Below are 18,536 nucleotides of genomic sequence, written 5' to 3' on the forward strand. Positions count from 1 at the left end.
AGGACAAGCCACTACATCTTCTGATGGCTCTAGATGGTTAGAAAGCTTATCTTCACATCTTCCCAAAATCTGCTTTCTAACCCTTCCACGTCTTGGGCCAAATTCTCTAATTCAAGGTTACCTACAAGCCTAATCCCTCTTACAAAGGACCACCTAACCTCCAGTCCATCACCACCACCCCAGGCTACGAACGTTTCCATTCAATTACTTTCAATCCTGTCACCTCTTTGATTATCTTCTTCAGGGAGACATTTCTATAAAATCTCAATGTTCCCCATTTGTCCATGTGAAACTGAGCAGGACCCTGTGGGGCTCCTGGACACAAGAGCCTTCCTGTGTCCCCTTCCCTGAGTTCCAAAGGGCAGTTTCTCTGTAATCAGAGAAAGGAGGAAATACAGAGATAAGGGAGGAACAGTCAAAAAACAATAGCATAGCCTTGGAGGCAGGGTCCTGGTTCCCCCTCAAGGGATACACATCACAACATCTTAGAGCTGTTTTGCAGATACTGAAGCCCCCACCAGGTGGGAGAAGTTAACAGTATGCCACCTACTAGCAGGTAGACCCCAGACCAGTTGGAACCAGAAGGTTGATGATGCTGACTCCCACTTACCTCACCACCAACCAGTCAGAAGAATATCCATGAGCTGATCACACCCTCTTTGAACCCTTGCCATAAAACTTCTCGCTACCCCTTCCAAGTTGGGACACACAGTTTTGAGAGCATTAGCCCACTGTGACCCCCTTTGCCTGGCAAAGCAATAAAGCTATTCATTTCCACCTCACCCAAAACTGAGATTTAATTCAATGTCGGGGTACAGAGGCCGGATTCAGCTTCACATGCCACCTATTAAATGGAGCACCTAGAAGTTTTCAATTTGACGTAGGTTGTAGATTCCCTGACTTCATTAATTGCCTTGCTTACTATGTACACAGTACCTCAAGCCAGAAAACTGATTGTGCAAGCAGCAACTCCGTGTGCTTCCAAGGCCTCCTGTCATCTGGTCCAGCTCCTCTCTAGTTTTATTCTGACACATTCCCCAGAACCCTGCATCCTACTTGTACTCAACCACTCTCCTCTCTAAATGTGCCTGCACTTTCATGCCACCGCGCCTTCACTCAGCATGCTTATTTTACCAGCAATAACCATCTGCCCATTCTCTGCCTGTTGAACTCTTCATTCAAGGCCACATCAAGATACGATAGCAATAAAGGGAAGAACTAGTATGTACTGAATGGGAAGCACCACTGAAGCATTTTGTGTATAGTAACTCATTTAACCCTCATGTTAGGGGAAACACTGACTGAAACAGCCCGCCCTGGCCAGGCAAAGACAGTAACAATTTGCATGAGTTATTTTATGACGGGAGATCCTGGTAAAGAACACGGAACTAACAAGCCACCATCAAGCAGAATAATACAGGAAAGGTCAAAAGGAGAGAGGAGACACCACTCCACATTTCCTACCAACCTCCCAGAATCCTCCTTGTTGGAATCCATCTTGGCTGAACGGTTCTGCTCACCACCCGAAAGGACCCTGAGTCAGAATGACTGGCCAGAGACAACCCGGAAACTAATCCCATCACCATAAAACTTGAGATTGCGAGCCACGTGGCAGAGCAGTCCTCCTGGGTTCCCTTACCCTCCTGCTCTCCACCCGGGTGCCCCTTCCCAATACAGTATCTTGCTTTTCAGCACGTGTGTCTCCTCAGACAATTCATTTCCAAGTGTTAGACAAGAGCCCACTCTTGGGCCCTAGAAGGGGTCCCCCTTCCTGCAACACTCACAAAAACCCTATGAGGTTGGGACTATTATCATATGCCCATGATACAAGGGAGAAAACAGGCAAAGAGAGGATAACTTGTCCAAGGAGAACTAGTAAGTGACAGAAGCAGGATTCAAATCTAGGCAGCCTGGCTCCACGGGCTGCAGGCTACACTTTCATCCAATATTCTCTTCTGCCTCTAGAAAGTCACCTTCTGTCTGCAGCGTTCTCGCTCTCTCTCTCTCTCTCTCTCTCTCTCTCTGGCTCTCATTCTCTCTCTCTCTCTTACTCTCCCCATGGTTCAGACTTAATGTCTCTTCCTCAAGTGCCAGCATGTTGTACAAACATATTCTATTGCACTTATTATAGTGATTTGTTTCCATATCTGTTTCTTCCATTAGAAGCTAGACTATTAGCTGTTTGGGTACAGGGAGTATATCTTAATGAGTGGTGAACCCTCAGAAATGAATATATAAAAAGCTATGTGCTATTATATGGTCATTTAAAACAATTATTGCATTTTTACTTAGAGCCAGGCATTGTGCTGGCACTACAGAAAACAAAGAGATGATTAACAGGAGCACTAAAGTTTTTTCATATCTAACGTGTGTGTGTGTGTGTGTGTGTGTGTGTGTGTGTGTGTGTGTGTGTGTGTGTAAAAAAATGGATTTTGGGAGAGGACTAAAGACTGAGAGTATAGATTTGAGTACCCCTGAGCAAAGCTCTCCTTAATCTAACATTTGGGGTGGGGGGAGCCTGGTCTAATGGCTAGCTGGCCATTACTATATGTAAAAGCAAACTTCTCCAGCCAACCAGCCCTGCTCTGGGGAGCAGAGCTACCAGCTGTACTTCCCAGTCCTGGAAGAAACTGATGGAAGAGATAGACCTGCCTAGTCATGAGCAAAGGAAGTTGTCTCCAGCAGTCCTAAATAAACAACCAGATCTTCATCCTTAAATATGAAAGTAAAATCAGAATCATCAGACATCTGAGGGAAAACCAGCACCTTGAAAGAGTATATACGTATAACAGACTTCATAGGAAACATAAGTATTTCAGAAATCACAGGAGAATTCTAAAAAAAAATCCAATTAGTCTTCAGGAAGAAATTGCATCTGTAAGATAAAAATAGAATACTATAAAAGGGAACATCATATAGTTTTAAAATAACAAATGAATAAAAGAATAAGTTGAAGAAGTTTTTCAGAACGTAAAATCTCCCTCACCCATTAAAAAAAATTTTTTTAAATGAGACAAAAGGTGAAAGACATAGAAACTTAATCAAAGAGAAAAATACAGGAAAAAAGATTAGAAGTTTTAAATGAATTAACAGAAGAAAATTTCTCAAGGCTATAGAATACAAAAATCTTCAGACTGGAAGTACCTGCTGAAGATTCAGCAATGTGAACGGTTAAAAAAGGTCCCATGTTTTTGTGAAATTTTAGAAAAGATAAAAAGAAAAGATAAAAAGGATCCAAGAAGCTTCCAGAGAAAACAACCAACATCTATAAAAAAATAAAAATCAGACTGGGAAAAGAGAAGGGCTGTGATTTCATGCACCAGATGGTAAGGTAACTTTTAGTCTATGGAAAATACATTTACTCTCATCAACAAGGGGGAAAATAAGCAATAGAAACTCCAAAAGGAAAATTTAGAAATTTACAAAGCCAAAATAATGCAAACTGTTTACTTGTTTTCAACTTTCATTATCAAATTAAAGTCTAAATTATGATTATGAAACTGACTGCATATGTGATAAATCTGATGATGTTAGAGTAAAGGTAAAGCTAGCAAAAATCTGTAAGCAGAAGGGAAAAGATAATAGGAGATAATGGTAGGAATACTAATGTCCTCACCTAATCTAGTGAGAAGTCAAGAGTAACTGTTGAATGTTTATGGAAAGAAATAATGGCCTAAGTTTATAATTTGCAATTATAAAGAGAACCCAACTAAAGAACTAAAAATGAAACATAAACACTGGAAAGGAGAGAGAAAATAACATGAGATGTAGAGAGAGTAAATTAATCCCTCATCTTTCATTACAGGAAATCAATCATTACTGTGTCAGTTAATAAATCAAGATATTATAAATAAGTACATTATTTAGGGTCATGGAAGAAGTCACTGGAAGAATTTCAAACAGGAAACATTAAAAGAGGCTGCCCTGAGAAAGGCTGGGGGAGGCCAGGGGTAAGGTCAGACTGTATTTATTCACATAATGAAGACAAGACAGATGCAGTTCCTGCCCCTGTGGTCTTTATATAGACTGTAAGCAAATCACTGTTGTATTAGAAGCTACAAAAAGGAGTATCAAGGGATCTTGCTTAAACAAAGGGATTTTTCCTAGATTAAGGTTCTGGGAAGGACTCTCTGAAGTAATCATGTTAATCTGTGTCTTGAAATATGAGTAGAAGTTAACCAGAGTGATCCTGGCCTAAGGAGAAATTTGTTCTTCTGGTGTTGGGGGGCGAGGGCAGTGGACTATGGGAAGGGAGATGAGCTTTCAAGGCAGAGGCAATGGCACCTACAAACTCACGGGGCCAAGAGTGAGCACGGCACAGTGAAGGAACTGTATTTAGTACCTTCTAGATGAAGCGACCACACACCCTGGGAAGAGCGTCTGGGATGCCAAGGCATCTGGGATGAGCGTCTGGGATGCCAAGGCCACCCAGCCGCACAACCCCAACCTCCAACATGAACAACACCCCCTAGAGTTGTGCAACAGGCTGTATGGACGATGAAGGTGAGCAATAGTGCAGGGTAAGGTTTTCTAAAGAAGACAAAGATTAGGCCAAAGGAGACAAGAGAAGCTTGAGGATAGCAGAGGACCGCTGAGAGCAGCCACTGTGGGGACAGCAGCTGGGAGTCGATCAGAATACCCTGAATACAGAGCTGATGGAGGAGAGGAGATGCCTGGTGCCCCAGTGCTTGAGTGCTCTGGCTTCCTCTCCAGGTCCCTGTCTGCAGCACATCCCCAACCTCAGAGTCTAGTCCAGAGGACTCACTCCCTTGTCACTTCCTTTGCCTTCTGAGAAATGAAAAATGCCAGCAAGAAACTCTGAGCTTCTCACTCCAATATCTTACCCCTGCATAAATTTACTATCTGCTCTAGGGGGTAAAAACAGAAGAAAGAATCTATCATCTTTGTTTTGCTAGACAGCCTCTTCCAGAGTACTGCATGATGCCATGGAACTCAGAAATGAAACAATGCCCAGAAAATAATGAAAACAGCTTATGCTTATCGAGAGCTTTCTCTGCTGCATGCGATGTGACAAAATTCTTATGCATTTTTGCATTTTATTTAATCTATTCTTGAAAGAATCCTAAGGCTGACGACTACTAATTCTTCCATTTTACAGATGAGAAAGTCCAGGCTGAGAAAGATGAAGCATTGATAATTCACCCAAGAACATGCAGCCAGAAAGTGATCAAACCAGCATTTACTCTCAGGTAGCACCTCAATGATCTCCCTCCCTATGAACAGATTCTTCTGGAAAGGATGAGAAAGTAGGTACATCTCGTCTCTGTTCAAAATGTCCCAGATTAAACATGTCCTTTATCACAGAGCTCTGCACTTCTATGGAGCATTAAAAAATGGGCAGGAAATATTATATACGTATGTTACCACTACATGGGAATTCAGTCTAAACCAGTGCAAGGCAAGACTCCCTCTGAACTCAAGTGCAAAGTTTACAAAAAAATCAGTCCAGATTGCTATTTGTTTCCCCAGAAATTTGATAAAGGGAAAATCTGCTAATCTGTGAGCTCCTTGAGGTCAACACCTTGTCTTACTTGTATTTCTCCCCAACACCTAGCACAGTATCTGGTTCCCAGTAGAAACTCAATAAATGTTTGCGAAGCTATGTGTTTTAGTTCAAAAAAACTGCAAAAATTGTTTTCTCCAGCCCAACCTCCTGGTGACCTCCACCACTCCAGATGGCATTGGTAAGAATCACGTTTCCCCTGCAGCACCCAAGTGCTTCGCATTGTTTGATCTGTCCTAAAATGCGTTTGCTGGAACTCCCAGAAGTATCAGTGCCTCAAAACTCACAGGAGGCTTGTGCATTTTTAACTATGTGAGCACAGCCCAACCCCTAGTTGCGAGAGGCAGCAGAGCCTACAGGTTCTGAAGGTTCTGGACACAGGCTCTGGAGACAGACCTTGTCAAATCTTGGTCCTGTCACTTTGTAGACTACAGAACTCTGGCAAATCACTACAAATCTCTGTGCCTCAGTTTCCTCCACTATGAAGAATGATAACAGCGGGCTTCCCTGGTGGCGCAGTGGTTGGGAGTCTGCCTGCCGATGCAGGGGACACGGGTTCGTGCCCTGGTCCGGGAAGATCCCACATGCCGCGGAGCGGCTAGGCCCGTGAGCCATGGCCGCTGAGCCTGCGCGTCCGGACCCTGTGCTCCGCAACGTGAAAGGCCACAACAGTGAGACGCCCGCGTACCGCAAAAAAAAAAAAAAAAGAATGATAACAGCATGCATCCACAAGGGTTGTTGTTGAGGATTAAATGAGTGAATGCAGATAAAGCAATTCGGAGCAGTGACTTACACAGAGCTGGCACTTAATAAAAGCTAGTTGTTATTTACAGGGTGTGGCTCATTTAAAAGGCACCACTTAAGGCTACAACAGAAGGCAGGTGTCTCCTGCACACACTTGCAGACACCCCTACAATCACCCCTACTGTCGGTCTAAAGTGATTTGGAACACGCCAGACAGGGCACTGACCTTTTCAACATCAAGTTTAATTAAGGTTGGTGAGGAGCTAACATGAAATGTTTCATGTCTTTCCATGTAGCTCAGTAAGAAAGATTTATTAACTCATTAACATGTCTTGTTAGTTATTTTCAGCTGCTCAAAATGACTGCTCTTTCCAGCCAGCGACTTATCCCAGGAAAGACCAAAAATAGATTCTGACCATGTTGACTTCCTAGGCTGGCATTTGCGTCACTAGACCATGTTTCTCCAACATGAGTATCAAAAGCTTAAACAAGTGTGGTGCTTGATTAAAACTCACCTGCCTCTGGTAACATGCAGAAGGCTGTAGATGTGTCATGGTGAGGCCACGTCAGGCTAGAACTTTCTCCTGCTTCTCCTTGCTATGGAGTGTTGCACTGGCCAGAGGAACCTGGTTCCAGAGAGCCGGGTCTCTGTGATGTGCTGACCTTGCTTCCTGAAGACCAACTATCTGAGCCCATCAAACTCAAGCTAATTCACCCCACTCTCCATTTAGCTCATCAGACTGTGTCCATTTCTACAACAATAAAACCACCCCAGCTGTTGCCCCAGCTGCCTCACCCTACCTCTTCTGTCAAGTTGCAGATGTCTTCTGTTTTTTTTTTTGAAGAGAGCAGAAATTCTCTTCAATACACAACTCCTGAAATTTCTTTCTCACCTCCATCTCACAAAATGTGCTTAACTCAAGTGTACAATAATAAATCCCTGCTTACATTGTTCGTGGATATATGCTTCCTCTCTGCTCTTTCTAGTGTTTTCTGGCTAGATTAGAAGCAGTAAAACATAGTAGTTAATAATGTGAGCTGAGAAGGGAGGAATCCAGACACTTCTTTTTACTAGCTGTGTGACTTTGACCAAATTATTTAATTCATGTCTCACACACTTTGTCAAAAGCATGAAAGTCATAATAGTACCTTCCTCATACGGCTGTTGTATTAAATTTTTTAAAAACCAAATAAGATGCTCAGAAGAGTGTTTATCGACAGTTATGTATCAAATTAATACTATCATTTTTGTTGTTGCAGTTTTGTTGCTGTTATTATTGTTACAACCTGCTAGTGGGCAGGGGTCAGATCACCCAGTCATAGTGCCAAGCAGAGATAGATATTTAATAAACTTCTTTTGATAATGGCTATTGATGAAGATAAGAATGAGGGGAGAAAATGCCAAATAAGGTCTGGGTTTTTAATAAAGTAGGCAAAAATGATTTCCCTAGCAACCAAATTTCTGAATGCATTTCCACCATCTTCTCAAGCTTCCTATTTATTATGACAATTTCCTGCTTTCAAATATTGAACACTAAACAGGAAATTAGTTTGAGGATGATGGTCTCCAGCCAAGGAGAGTAAAGCAATTTCCGTGGCAAAAGTAACCAGACACTCTTCCTAGGACATTTTCTTCAGAAAATGGATATAATGAACATGGACCTTGAAATAATCTCAGTGGACTTAAAAGTTTCACTCCTAGAAATGAAGGGCAAAGTTCCACTTCATCTGAATAGCCCAAATTGTCATCACAATTATGGTTAATTTTCTAACTGGAGACTGCCTTTCATAAACGCAAAGAAGAATCTGATGCTGCAAGTTGGAAAGTGGGTGGCCCCCTGGCGACACCCTCACGGTGTCAGGGTCACTTATATGTACATGAGCAGAGAGGCCAGGATGAAGAGCCTGGAGGCACGGTGCTAAAAGTGCAGGTGTTACCACCGTAGGGGCCTTGGACACTTTAATCAATAGAAATTGGTAAGCCAGACGAATTCAGGAAAGGCTTTATTGGGACTCGTGCTGCAGCATGAGGGAGTGGAAACAAGTAACAGGTGCGCTTGCTCACTCCCCAAGGAGGGCGAGCTGGTCCCTCAAATGGGGTGAGGGTGGGGGCAGATAGGTGGGTGGGGCTGCAGGGGTGGCATAGGCAGTCTGCCCACCCCCTTGGTGGTACTGTGTGCAGGGAGCATGCACAGGACCGTTTTTCGCTCCCCACACCTCAGAAGTGGCAGGTGGTTTTGGGCCTTTTTCTATCTTATTGTTCATAATCTGCCCCAACGGTGCATGTGCATGCCTGCATTATTTTTGTCCCTTATAGTTACTTTGTATTCCACTGCTCAATAAACATTTCATTTAAATATTAACCTTGTGAATAATCCTTACACCATTAAAACAAAACTCCTTGAGCAACATCATAATTTATATCTATATCTGTATCTGTATTTGCATATAGTAAACACAATGAAAAGGATAAATAAAAATAAACATTTAATTAATGATGAAGATGGTAATTTTTAAAACTTTACACTAACATGATGTCCAAACCAGTATCTGGTTACCTACTAGTATTTCATAGAAAGTCTACCACTTTGGTCATTTCACATTCACATAATAGAAACTTTCCAATATGCATCCAGATTATCTGTGGCTTTTCACTTGGGCTGCGTGGGTTGGGATTAACAGTAATTAAGGCTCTAAGGTAAATACAAAGACGAAATCCCTGAATTTTACATGTAAACAGCTTGTGTGATCAATGTAAAACTTACCAAAACTAATGCCAAGATGATAAAACATCAAGCAGTATGGGTTTGATCCACCCCACTCTCATCCATACACATACTCACACACCAGCATCACCATCAACACCATCTCCTCCTTAAGATTAATCAGCAACTTTAGTAACAGACAAAAGTTGTGAACCTAGCCGGTCCAAGCTAATATAGGTACAGCAAGACCAAAAGTATGAGCTTTGGAGAGTATTTTTGTCAATAATGGAAAAGCACCAATAAAGAATCAATTCTGGCTCAAAGGTGGATAGTAAAGAGGTAAGAAGCCAGGGAAAGTTGGCAGGAGTCTCAAAAGAAGATGCCAAAAACCAAGTCAGAAAGCTAATAATCCTAATATCTAACAGCTGCGGATGCTTACTCTGTGCTGACTACTGTACATGCGTTCTCTCTTTATGGCCTCCCAGGTCAACAAGGTAGCTACTATTATTTTCTCTTTTGCATAAATAAGCAAACTGAGGCTCAGAGAGGTTGAAAAAGTTGCCTAAGTCACACAGTAAGTGTTGAAAGACAAAACTCAAACCAGGTCTGCCTGGTGCTGAAGCCTGGGTATTTAAGCACGAGGGACAGTGGAAGTGACCCAAGAGGAAGGGAGTAGAGAAGGCAGCAGGAGGCGGACAAGCCCTGGTCATCCAGCACCTCCACGGATGAGGGATTATGGCTCAGGGCAGCATGTAAAAAGCCAAGCTCATACTTGTCTGCTCATGGCATCTGTGTCTCATACGAAGTAAAGAATCCAGAGATAGTCCTACACCAAGTCTCGGGGTCCCAGTTCTTCCCCACTGAGGACCTGACATTGCCACAGGGGACTTGCCTAGGCTGAGAATTCAGCCTTCTTTGAGTTCTTCGACCTAGGTTTGGCCTTCAGCTCTATCTGCCTTTGAATGTAAGAAAAAATAATTCTTTTAAATGCTGCCAATGAGGCCCTCTGTATTTCACACTCAGCTTTAAATTCTTGATTAATAGATCCGAACCTGTCATTTTCTTTCTTCAATGTTTAAAGGATACTTAGCAAAAGCAACCTAATTCCATAACCCTCCTTAGGGTAACTATTTCCCCACATACCTCTCAAATCCCAGAGACACTGCATTTATTGCATCCCCTTCCATTTATATACTGTCCCAATTTACCACAAGTGACATAATATGCCAGAGACCATCAAAACTCCACCTACCCCAGTGATGGGGTATTGTTATCTGGCCGATGAGTTATCCACCTCCAGAACGCCATCCTAAAAATCTATTTCCAAAGCCTGTGCTATTATAGGACCCCCGTCTTGGGTTATGTCCCCTAGATGCAGGACCTGAGATGGGGGTTTTTATATGATTTATTGATGGAGGGTTCTTAGAATAAGAGGAATGCGGAAAACAGGGGAGGGCAGTGGCGAAAGGAGAGCAAGGATATACCTCAGCTAAAAAGTGGGCTGATCCCACAGGGAGTCCTGGAGCACAAACTGCACCACGGAGTTAGCCCTACCTTGAAAAAGAAGGTGGACATTTTTTCCTCCCATGTCAGTCAGTCATTCACTGTAAGCTACCAGCGTGAGAATGTAACCTCCTGGGAAATGCAGCTTCTGTTTGGCTGAGGGGAATTCTCTGAAGGAAGTCAGCACTCATAGCATTTGGTGGAAGGGTGCCCTGGCCAAGTAAAATGGGATCTGGATGGGGCACCAACAGCATCACCCATTTACCCAAGAGTCAATGAAGAAACAGAGAAAATTACAAGCCAAATGACAAAAAGAAACAATATGTCTTAAAACTTGTGGTTATAGCTAATGTGATACATACTGGTAAATTTATAGCCTCAAACGCTTATGTTAGAAATGAATAAAGCCAAAATATATTAGCAAGGCATTCAACTTAAGGAGTTACAGAAAACACACAGAAAGGAGAAGGAAAGAAATATTAGTGGTAATAAGAGAGAGCAATAATGAAACAGAAAAATTATGCAGAGGATCAAAGAAATTGAGTATTTTTAAAACATTAATAAAAACAAATATCTGGCAATATTGAACAAAAAAGAAAAACACATATAAACCATGTTAGAAATGAAAAAAGAGAGACTATGACTAGATTTAGACAAGAGTTTTTTAAAGTTCTAAAAGAATACTATAATTTTGGCAAATAAATTTGAAAACATGAAAGAAATGAACAACTTTCTAAATAATATCAGTTGCCAATTTGATTCGATAAACAGAAAACCTGAATAGACATATAACCTTAAAAGAAATCGAATCTTTTAAAACACCACTTCAAACATACAAACACAACACCAGGCTGAGGCCATTTTAAAAGATTCTTCCTTCTAAGGAAGGGCACTCAGTAGCAGAAGATAAAAACTTAATGTTATCTTGAGTATAAAATAAACAGAACTTGTTTTAAAAAAAACACTTCTGAACTAATATCTTCTCATGTATATTCACTGACAAAAAAAAAAAAATATCCCATTACGTAATTTAGGACTCAGCAAAGAGAAGGAATTTATATTAGTCGGCTCAGCCGCCATAACAAAATACCACAGACTGAGTGGCTTAAACAACAGGCAATTATTTTTCTCACAGTTCTGGAGCTAGACGTCCATAATCAAGGTGCTGGCAGATTTCGTTTCTGGTGAGGCCTCTCTTCTTGGCTTACAGATGCCTACCTTCTTGCTGTGTCCTCTCAGAGCCTTTCCTTTGCGCCTGTCCAGAGAGAGCGAGCTCCTCCGGTGTCTCTTCCTCTTCTTACGAGGACATCCTTACAAGCATATTCTTAGAGAATAGAACCCCACCCTCATGACATTTAACCTGAATTTCCTCCATAAAGGCCCTGTCTCCAAATACAGTCACACTGTGCATTGGGAGCTTCAACCTACAAATTTGGAGGAATGTGATTCAGTCCATAATAGGATTGTCCTCCAATCTTGGGCCAAGAAGTTCCCTAAAACACATGAGAATTTGGTATAGTTCCCAACACAAATTAATGCGGGAAAACCGCATGTTCAATAAACGCCGCTAGTGTAATGGCGGGTGGGGCGGGCGGGCGCGCAGCCTTTAGCGCTCGACCTTCCGCCGGAGACCTGGATACCGCGAGACTGTCTGCGCGAGACCGGGAGCAAGGCGGGTCGAAGTCCCGCTCCGCCAGTGGTCAGCGGGGCAGGGTTCCTCCCGGTGACAGGCGCAGTGCGGCCCTCTCCGCAGAGCCCTCCAGGCCCTCTGGCCTCGGGCCGGTGGGTGAGCTGGGGGGCCCAGGGACAGACTGGGAGCTGTGTTCCTGCAGAGCTCCAGAGCCCTCGCCACGGCCACCCTCTGGCCAGGGCCCAGGCCTTGAGGCGGCGGCTAACCTATCCCCCATCCCCGCCTCCATGACCTGACGGTGGCCGCGGTCTCCACGGGTCGAAGTTCGCGGGACCCGGCGGCCTCAGGAACAAATACAGTGAAACCAAGGGGAGTATCGCATTGAATTTTAAACTCTGTGGGTATTTTTTGCAATTTAAAATCATTTTTGTTATTACTAAACCCATAATAAACGAAAAGAGAACGGCGGGACATCCTTGCATCATTGTCTCTTTAATGGAAGATTGAGTTTGTGAGGGCATTTGAGAGACCTGTACGAAGATTTAGTAGATTAAGGTCACATTCCGGGGAGAAAAAAACACTTAGAAACCTGCAGAAAAGCTGTATGTTTAGTCTCATAAATAAGAGTTTGATAACCAATGCATGCTAGCCATTTTACAGCACCTTGTAGAAATTACAGTCCTTGTTGGTTACGGGAAGTTTCTAATGTCAGTTAGCCATGTGGTCTAAAGAGATTTGACTTTGGCAATCTAGATGCCTCCTCAGTTGCCCAGGTTTGCCTATGGAATAACAAAGATACAGGGGTCAGCTATACAAGAGATGCATTAATGAGTTCTCAGTGATGGTACCTGAATCACACACATTTTGTTATTACATATTAAGAAGGCAAAATGCTTTTGCTTAACTGTTTTTGCTTCTCAAACATGAAAGGAAAACACAAAACTATTTTAATTCAATAGAATGAAGGCAGTGAATATCTTACAAACTGAAGCAGAATTTTAACCAATCTCTTTATAAAATTGTGAATTTATTCCTATAGCTATATCTACACTAAATGTGCATAATTTGTTGTTTTTACCTTTATCATAACAAAAATTCTGAACCTGTGTTTCTCTAATACCATTTCATAAAAGAAAAAACTGAGTTTTTTTAAAATATCCCTCAAATTTTTATCAACATGTATGTGAAGCTGTAAAAAAACTTTCTTTACATAATGAAGTTTAATATCTATGCCAAATAGAAACAAATATCTTTTAATGTGCTGAATTTCCACATGGTTTAAATCAAAAGTATCTATTACGCTTGTGAAAAAATGTCATAAAAACAATTAATACGTGAAATATTAGCAACACAACATCATAAACAATAAACTATCCAAACCCATTTTAATTATATAAAACACAGATCTATTTGCTAAAAAAAATACAGCAAACTTACAGAGTGAGCACTGATACAGAAGTAAAAACCTAAAAGCTCGTAATTTGATCAAAACAAATAATTGTCCTTACAAAGAAGAGTTCTAAACATATACAAAAATGATGAGCTCAACTTAATCTTTACCTACAACTTCAATAATCACCCATTATCATTGTACATATTAAGGATTTAAGACACAAGAAAAACACTGAAGCAAAAAAAACAATAGGTTTTCTTCAATCTTCTTCTAAAATTGACTACTGTCATTCCTTCTTCCCATATGCCATTACATTTGTGACAGTAACTCAACCCCTCAATTAAACTATGTGGTTTAAGTGGATTAAGCAACAGAGAACACATTTGGTTCCATTCATAGATTAAAGCTAAGTCGTTGTTGGCTTAAGTCAGCGGAGCTCCGTTAGTTACCTCCTGATTTTATAAATGCTTTATTGTTATCCAGACATTTTTTAACTCCCCATCTCCTACAGTATGCTATGCCTCTTCAAAAATAATATTTTTCTTCCTCATCAACATGTAGGGGCACATATTCATTCTCCAAGTCACTTAGACTTCATGGTAGGAAATATACAAATTTCATGTGGTAAGAACAAAAATCAGACCCATCTAAATACCAGGATAGTTCCTGAAAAGCAAAAATCGTACACTATTTACAAAAATGATATTTAATTATGAAGAACTGTATGTGCTCATCACCTTAGAAAAACAGACTAACCTTGAAAAAAAAAATCCTTCCATTCCAGGTTATTACACTCATACAAGGAAGCTAAAAAGCTTCTGCACTGAACTTGAACATTAGGTAAACTAATAGACTAATAAATCATACTTTTATTCTGTTTGTGGTGAACTTGGCTACTTGGTACCGAAAAGAGTCCTCTCTACATGTTCATGGAAATCACACACACATTCACAAGCAGTAATGACCTTTTGACAGAGCCTGTGTTTGGTTGGTACAAAATATTCTGAGCCAAAGTATATGGTACTTAAGACCGATGACAAAGGACTAAAGAACTGTATTCTGTAGTTACTTTAGAAAAAAAGATTTTATATATTAATATATATCTCACCCCTCCCTAGAATAAATTTTCCATTAAAATGCTGGTAGCTTTTTTATTTTGAGAAGAATTTTAAACCTCTTAAAGTCTTCAGGAACCATGTTTTAAAGTACCATTGATATACATCATTTCTTAGCATTTCCTTACCAACAGTTTTTGTCCATTGCTTCTCTCAAAAGAGCCCTATTCCATTAATAACATTTTAAAGTGTGTAAGTGCATCCGTGTGAGTGTTTGTTATGTGTCTGTGTATATCTACATAGTCTATTTCTGTTCAGATTGGCAACAGTTCAGATGTGATGCTTTCTGCTTAGCAATTAATCTACTTTATAAACTTTTGCCTCGGCTCCTTGTTGAGCAAAAAATGAAAGGATAGAGCTAATTCTTTAGGAGAGTCAGTTAACAAGATAAAGAAGCCTTCCTGTTGTTCTGTGGCCACAATTTTAACTAGGTGAATTAGCTTTATCCTTTGCGTAGAAGGTAAGTTATTTAGTGAAATTTTCGAGGATGTTGGTTTTTGAGCTATAACTGAAAGAGTTAACATGAATAAGCTCACATTAATATGGCTTCACGATCGTGAGCCTATAGAGAGCTCTGACTGACTCTGAGCCACATATATATAGGATGGGTCTGTGCTTACAGACGACAGCAGGAATCAACACTCTCATCATAAAATGGGAGGCACGAGAGGGTATCATACTCTTCCTATGAGTCTGGCTTTCTAATATTCCCCCCCAAAATGTCTTAATAAACAAAGTCATCCTATGTCCATAGAGAAATATAATGAGTAGAAAGTTATCTTATGGCCAGAGTATCTTGTTTTATAATTAGAAATCCATGGATGCTCAAATGCAATTTTAACAGAAGCTAAACCAGGTAATACGTCCTTTGCATGAAAATGACTTTAGTTAAAAATCTTCTTTATTTGCGCTGCAAAACTCCTAATGTTCCATTTCAACTAACAAACCAGTTGCTGACAAATGTGTTAAAACCCAATTAAATTTAAGAAAAGCATTTCATTAAAACTATGAAAATCTATCACAAAGAACAGATGAAAGCATTCTGTGATTGGTTACCACATAAAAGCTCCATGAGTTTTTCTTATTAACACCCTCTATAAAACAATACCTGAAGCCTAACCAAGATCTCTTCTGCTCACTCACATAAATGTTCTCCAAATCTGTCAGTGAGTCTCACTTAATTTGTGGAGCTACTCTGCCACGGAGGCCACCATTCCCACAAGGAAAATGTCCACATTTGGAAGGTGAATTAACTTTCATCATGTGTGTTAAAGTCATCTCCAAAATGACATTTACAATTTTAGTCAACTGTCAGTGATTTCTTCCTTGGTTGGACGACATAGTTCTTTTTTTTTTTTTTTTTTTTTTAGTAACATATGCTTGCAAAGTGTTTTAAAGTTACTAGTGACTGTTCATCCCTCAAGTTAAGTCACAATTATATCCTACAGACAGGTGGTGAAATATGCACATAAAAGATAAGTATTACGTCCCAATTTTTTAATTTTTTGCTACAGGTATTGTGGCCTATCACCTTCTTGAAGTGTACTTAAAATACCAAACTTTGTTTTTCATTTAAAGTAACATTGTGCTTCACTAAGATGACTATTAAAAAGTTCCTGAAAACCTAAATATTAAATATGATGAAGTAAAGAACAGGGAAAAAAAAGAGACAGAATATCTTTATTGAAGAAGGAAAAGAGAGAGAGATAAAATCCTCATTAAAGAAAGAAAAAAGAATCACCTTGATAATCAGTTATAATTTCTTATATGTAATCCCACATTTTTATAAACTATTTGAAATCATTAACCCCAGGCCCGGTAATTGTGTGGGAATTTAAAAGACCAGGTAGTCTATTTCCCTAGCAACAAGAATTATTAAGATTGTTGCTTATAGTCTGCAATGCTTTACATTGTCCCATTTGAAAAAATAAGCCTATTAGTAGAAAGCACCATCTCGAGCTTATATTAGAAATATAGGACCCCATTTATAATCATCCTCTCAGATTACTATACCCTTATATTAGTATCTCTTTCCAATACTGTTACATTACATTCTCTGCATATACTTCCTATTTGTGGAAAACATTAAAATAGCTTCTAGGAAAAATACACCAGTTTTCTATAGTATTATTAAGTACTTTATGTAACTACTTTGATTCCAAGTGATTGGTTATGAAACCTGGAGGGGAAAAAAATCTTTTAAACTTATCATTAATAATGAATTCTATGAAAGCACAAGAAGTTAAAATTTCAAATTTATAACAAACATAATTAACAAAAATATTCTTTACTATGAGAAAAACATACTTCTATATTTAAGGAAGAACTGCATCATCTCTTAAGAATTCAAAAAACTAATACGATTATTTTTTTCTCCATATATACCTAACATGGCAATTTGAGTTAATAAACCCCTAAAACTGTAATCAGGAACTGGTTTCATTATGACAATTTTTAAACTTTTTTCAACAATTTCTATCCTATAGCTTCTAATTATATAGAAAGGAATCTGCTTGAAAGTCTAAATATAACTGACCATGAAAATAAATACTTGCTGATACCCCTAGGGGAAAAAATATGACAAGGCGGTCCTAATAGAAATAAGACAAAAGGCAAGAGAAATTGAGGAGTAACAAACTCTTCATATAGCCTACTTTTTTTCTACTATGCTGTCTTGTTCTTTTTGTTAAAAAACTGTTTGGAGAAAATTCAATCTTTGGAATAGCCAATATTGAGTTTTCTAATATTGAACAATAATGCAAAGGAGAAGAGAGGAGTATTATTGGTAATGGTAGACTGGATCAACGAAAATCCATAGGATACAAGAATTTGCAAAACACCCAGCCAGGCTCAGTGATATAATTGGGTGTTCCTTTATAATTCCTTCCTGAGTATGTGTCATTAAAGCCATAAGGATTAAAACCTGCAGCAGTTAAGGGAGGGGCATGACAATATTTGTCAGGAATACACTGAATGAATACTTCCTCCTTCCAAAATGAATACCTTGCATTTTCCTTTTTGTTCTCTTAAGGTGGATTTTGGCTAAGGAGGAAGAATGAAAGGAGTGTCAACAAGACACAGAAACATTTCAATCTATTGCCATCTTCAAATTATCTCTGAAACTAAATTGCAATTTGTTTATTCAAGAGTTTATTGCTTTAAAAAAAATAGTACATGCTTTCCTATTATCATTTTTTTTTAATTCTGTGCCTTCTTAGATAAGTGCTTTAGCATAAGCTGCCATCTAATAATCTCACTTACCAAGAACAGGAATGATCTTGTTCTTTTTCATCTTTACAAAGACAAGTGGCCAATTGTCTTCCAGTGCAAATTCCCCTCTATTACTCTTGTTTAATTTTTCTAAATGACTTTTTAAAACACATCTCATAAAAAGTCACTCTGCTTTAGTAGCTATTCAAAGTTATCTAGTGTTTCCCATTAGTTTGGCCTCTAATTTTAAATTTCAGTAGGTAGTATTCAACCATATTGTCACATTATGTTTAGCAATAACAATGCTTATTATTCGAGTATTATAACCCTTAATTTTTCTTATACTCAATATACTCTCTTTTTAAAAATCATCCATGCTATAACAGATTATTCTTGTTTTGTTCATTGTTATCATTTTCTTGTGAGCTGGTGATTTTTACTTCTGGCTTTGGTGGTCTTTGAGGGTCCAAGTCAGCCTGGAGGAAAACAGATGAAAACAAAGATATTTAGCTCTTTAGTTACAGAGGCAATAAAATTTACAAAGGAAAAATGACTCGCTATTGCCTTTAATCTTATAAATATTCAACTAAAAATAGTTCCTTGGGTTCCCTATGTTGTTTAGTCTATCATCACCCAGTGGACATGACAATCTCAAACTTTACTTGTTCAGAAGCCCTTTCTGGGACCATAACCCACCATGTGCTTAAAGGGC

The 18,536-nt window shown here is 39.5% G+C and overlaps 1 protein-coding gene across 1 annotated transcript in view; it reads right to left on the minus strand.

Annotated features, from left to right (window-relative positions):
- Positions 1 to 11,224: 11,224 nt before the first annotated feature.
- The window catches only part of DCDC2 (doublecortin domain containing 2), a 160,804-nt gene continuing 153,492 nt past the window's right edge, over positions 11,225 to 18,536 (minus strand). Inside the window, exon 10 of the mRNA XM_060023561.2 lies at positions 11,225 to 18,300. Coding sequence (XP_059879544.1) covers positions 18,202 to 18,300 — 99 coding nt within the window. The 3' untranslated portion in view covers positions 11,225 to 18,201. The remainder of the gene's footprint in view (positions 18,301 to 18,536) is intronic.

This window comes from Delphinus delphis, chromosome 10 (genome assembly GCF_949987515.2).
Source record: "Delphinus delphis chromosome 10, mDelDel1.2, whole genome shotgun sequence".
NCBI lineage: Eukaryota > Metazoa > Chordata > Mammalia > Artiodactyla > Delphinidae > Delphinus > Delphinus delphis.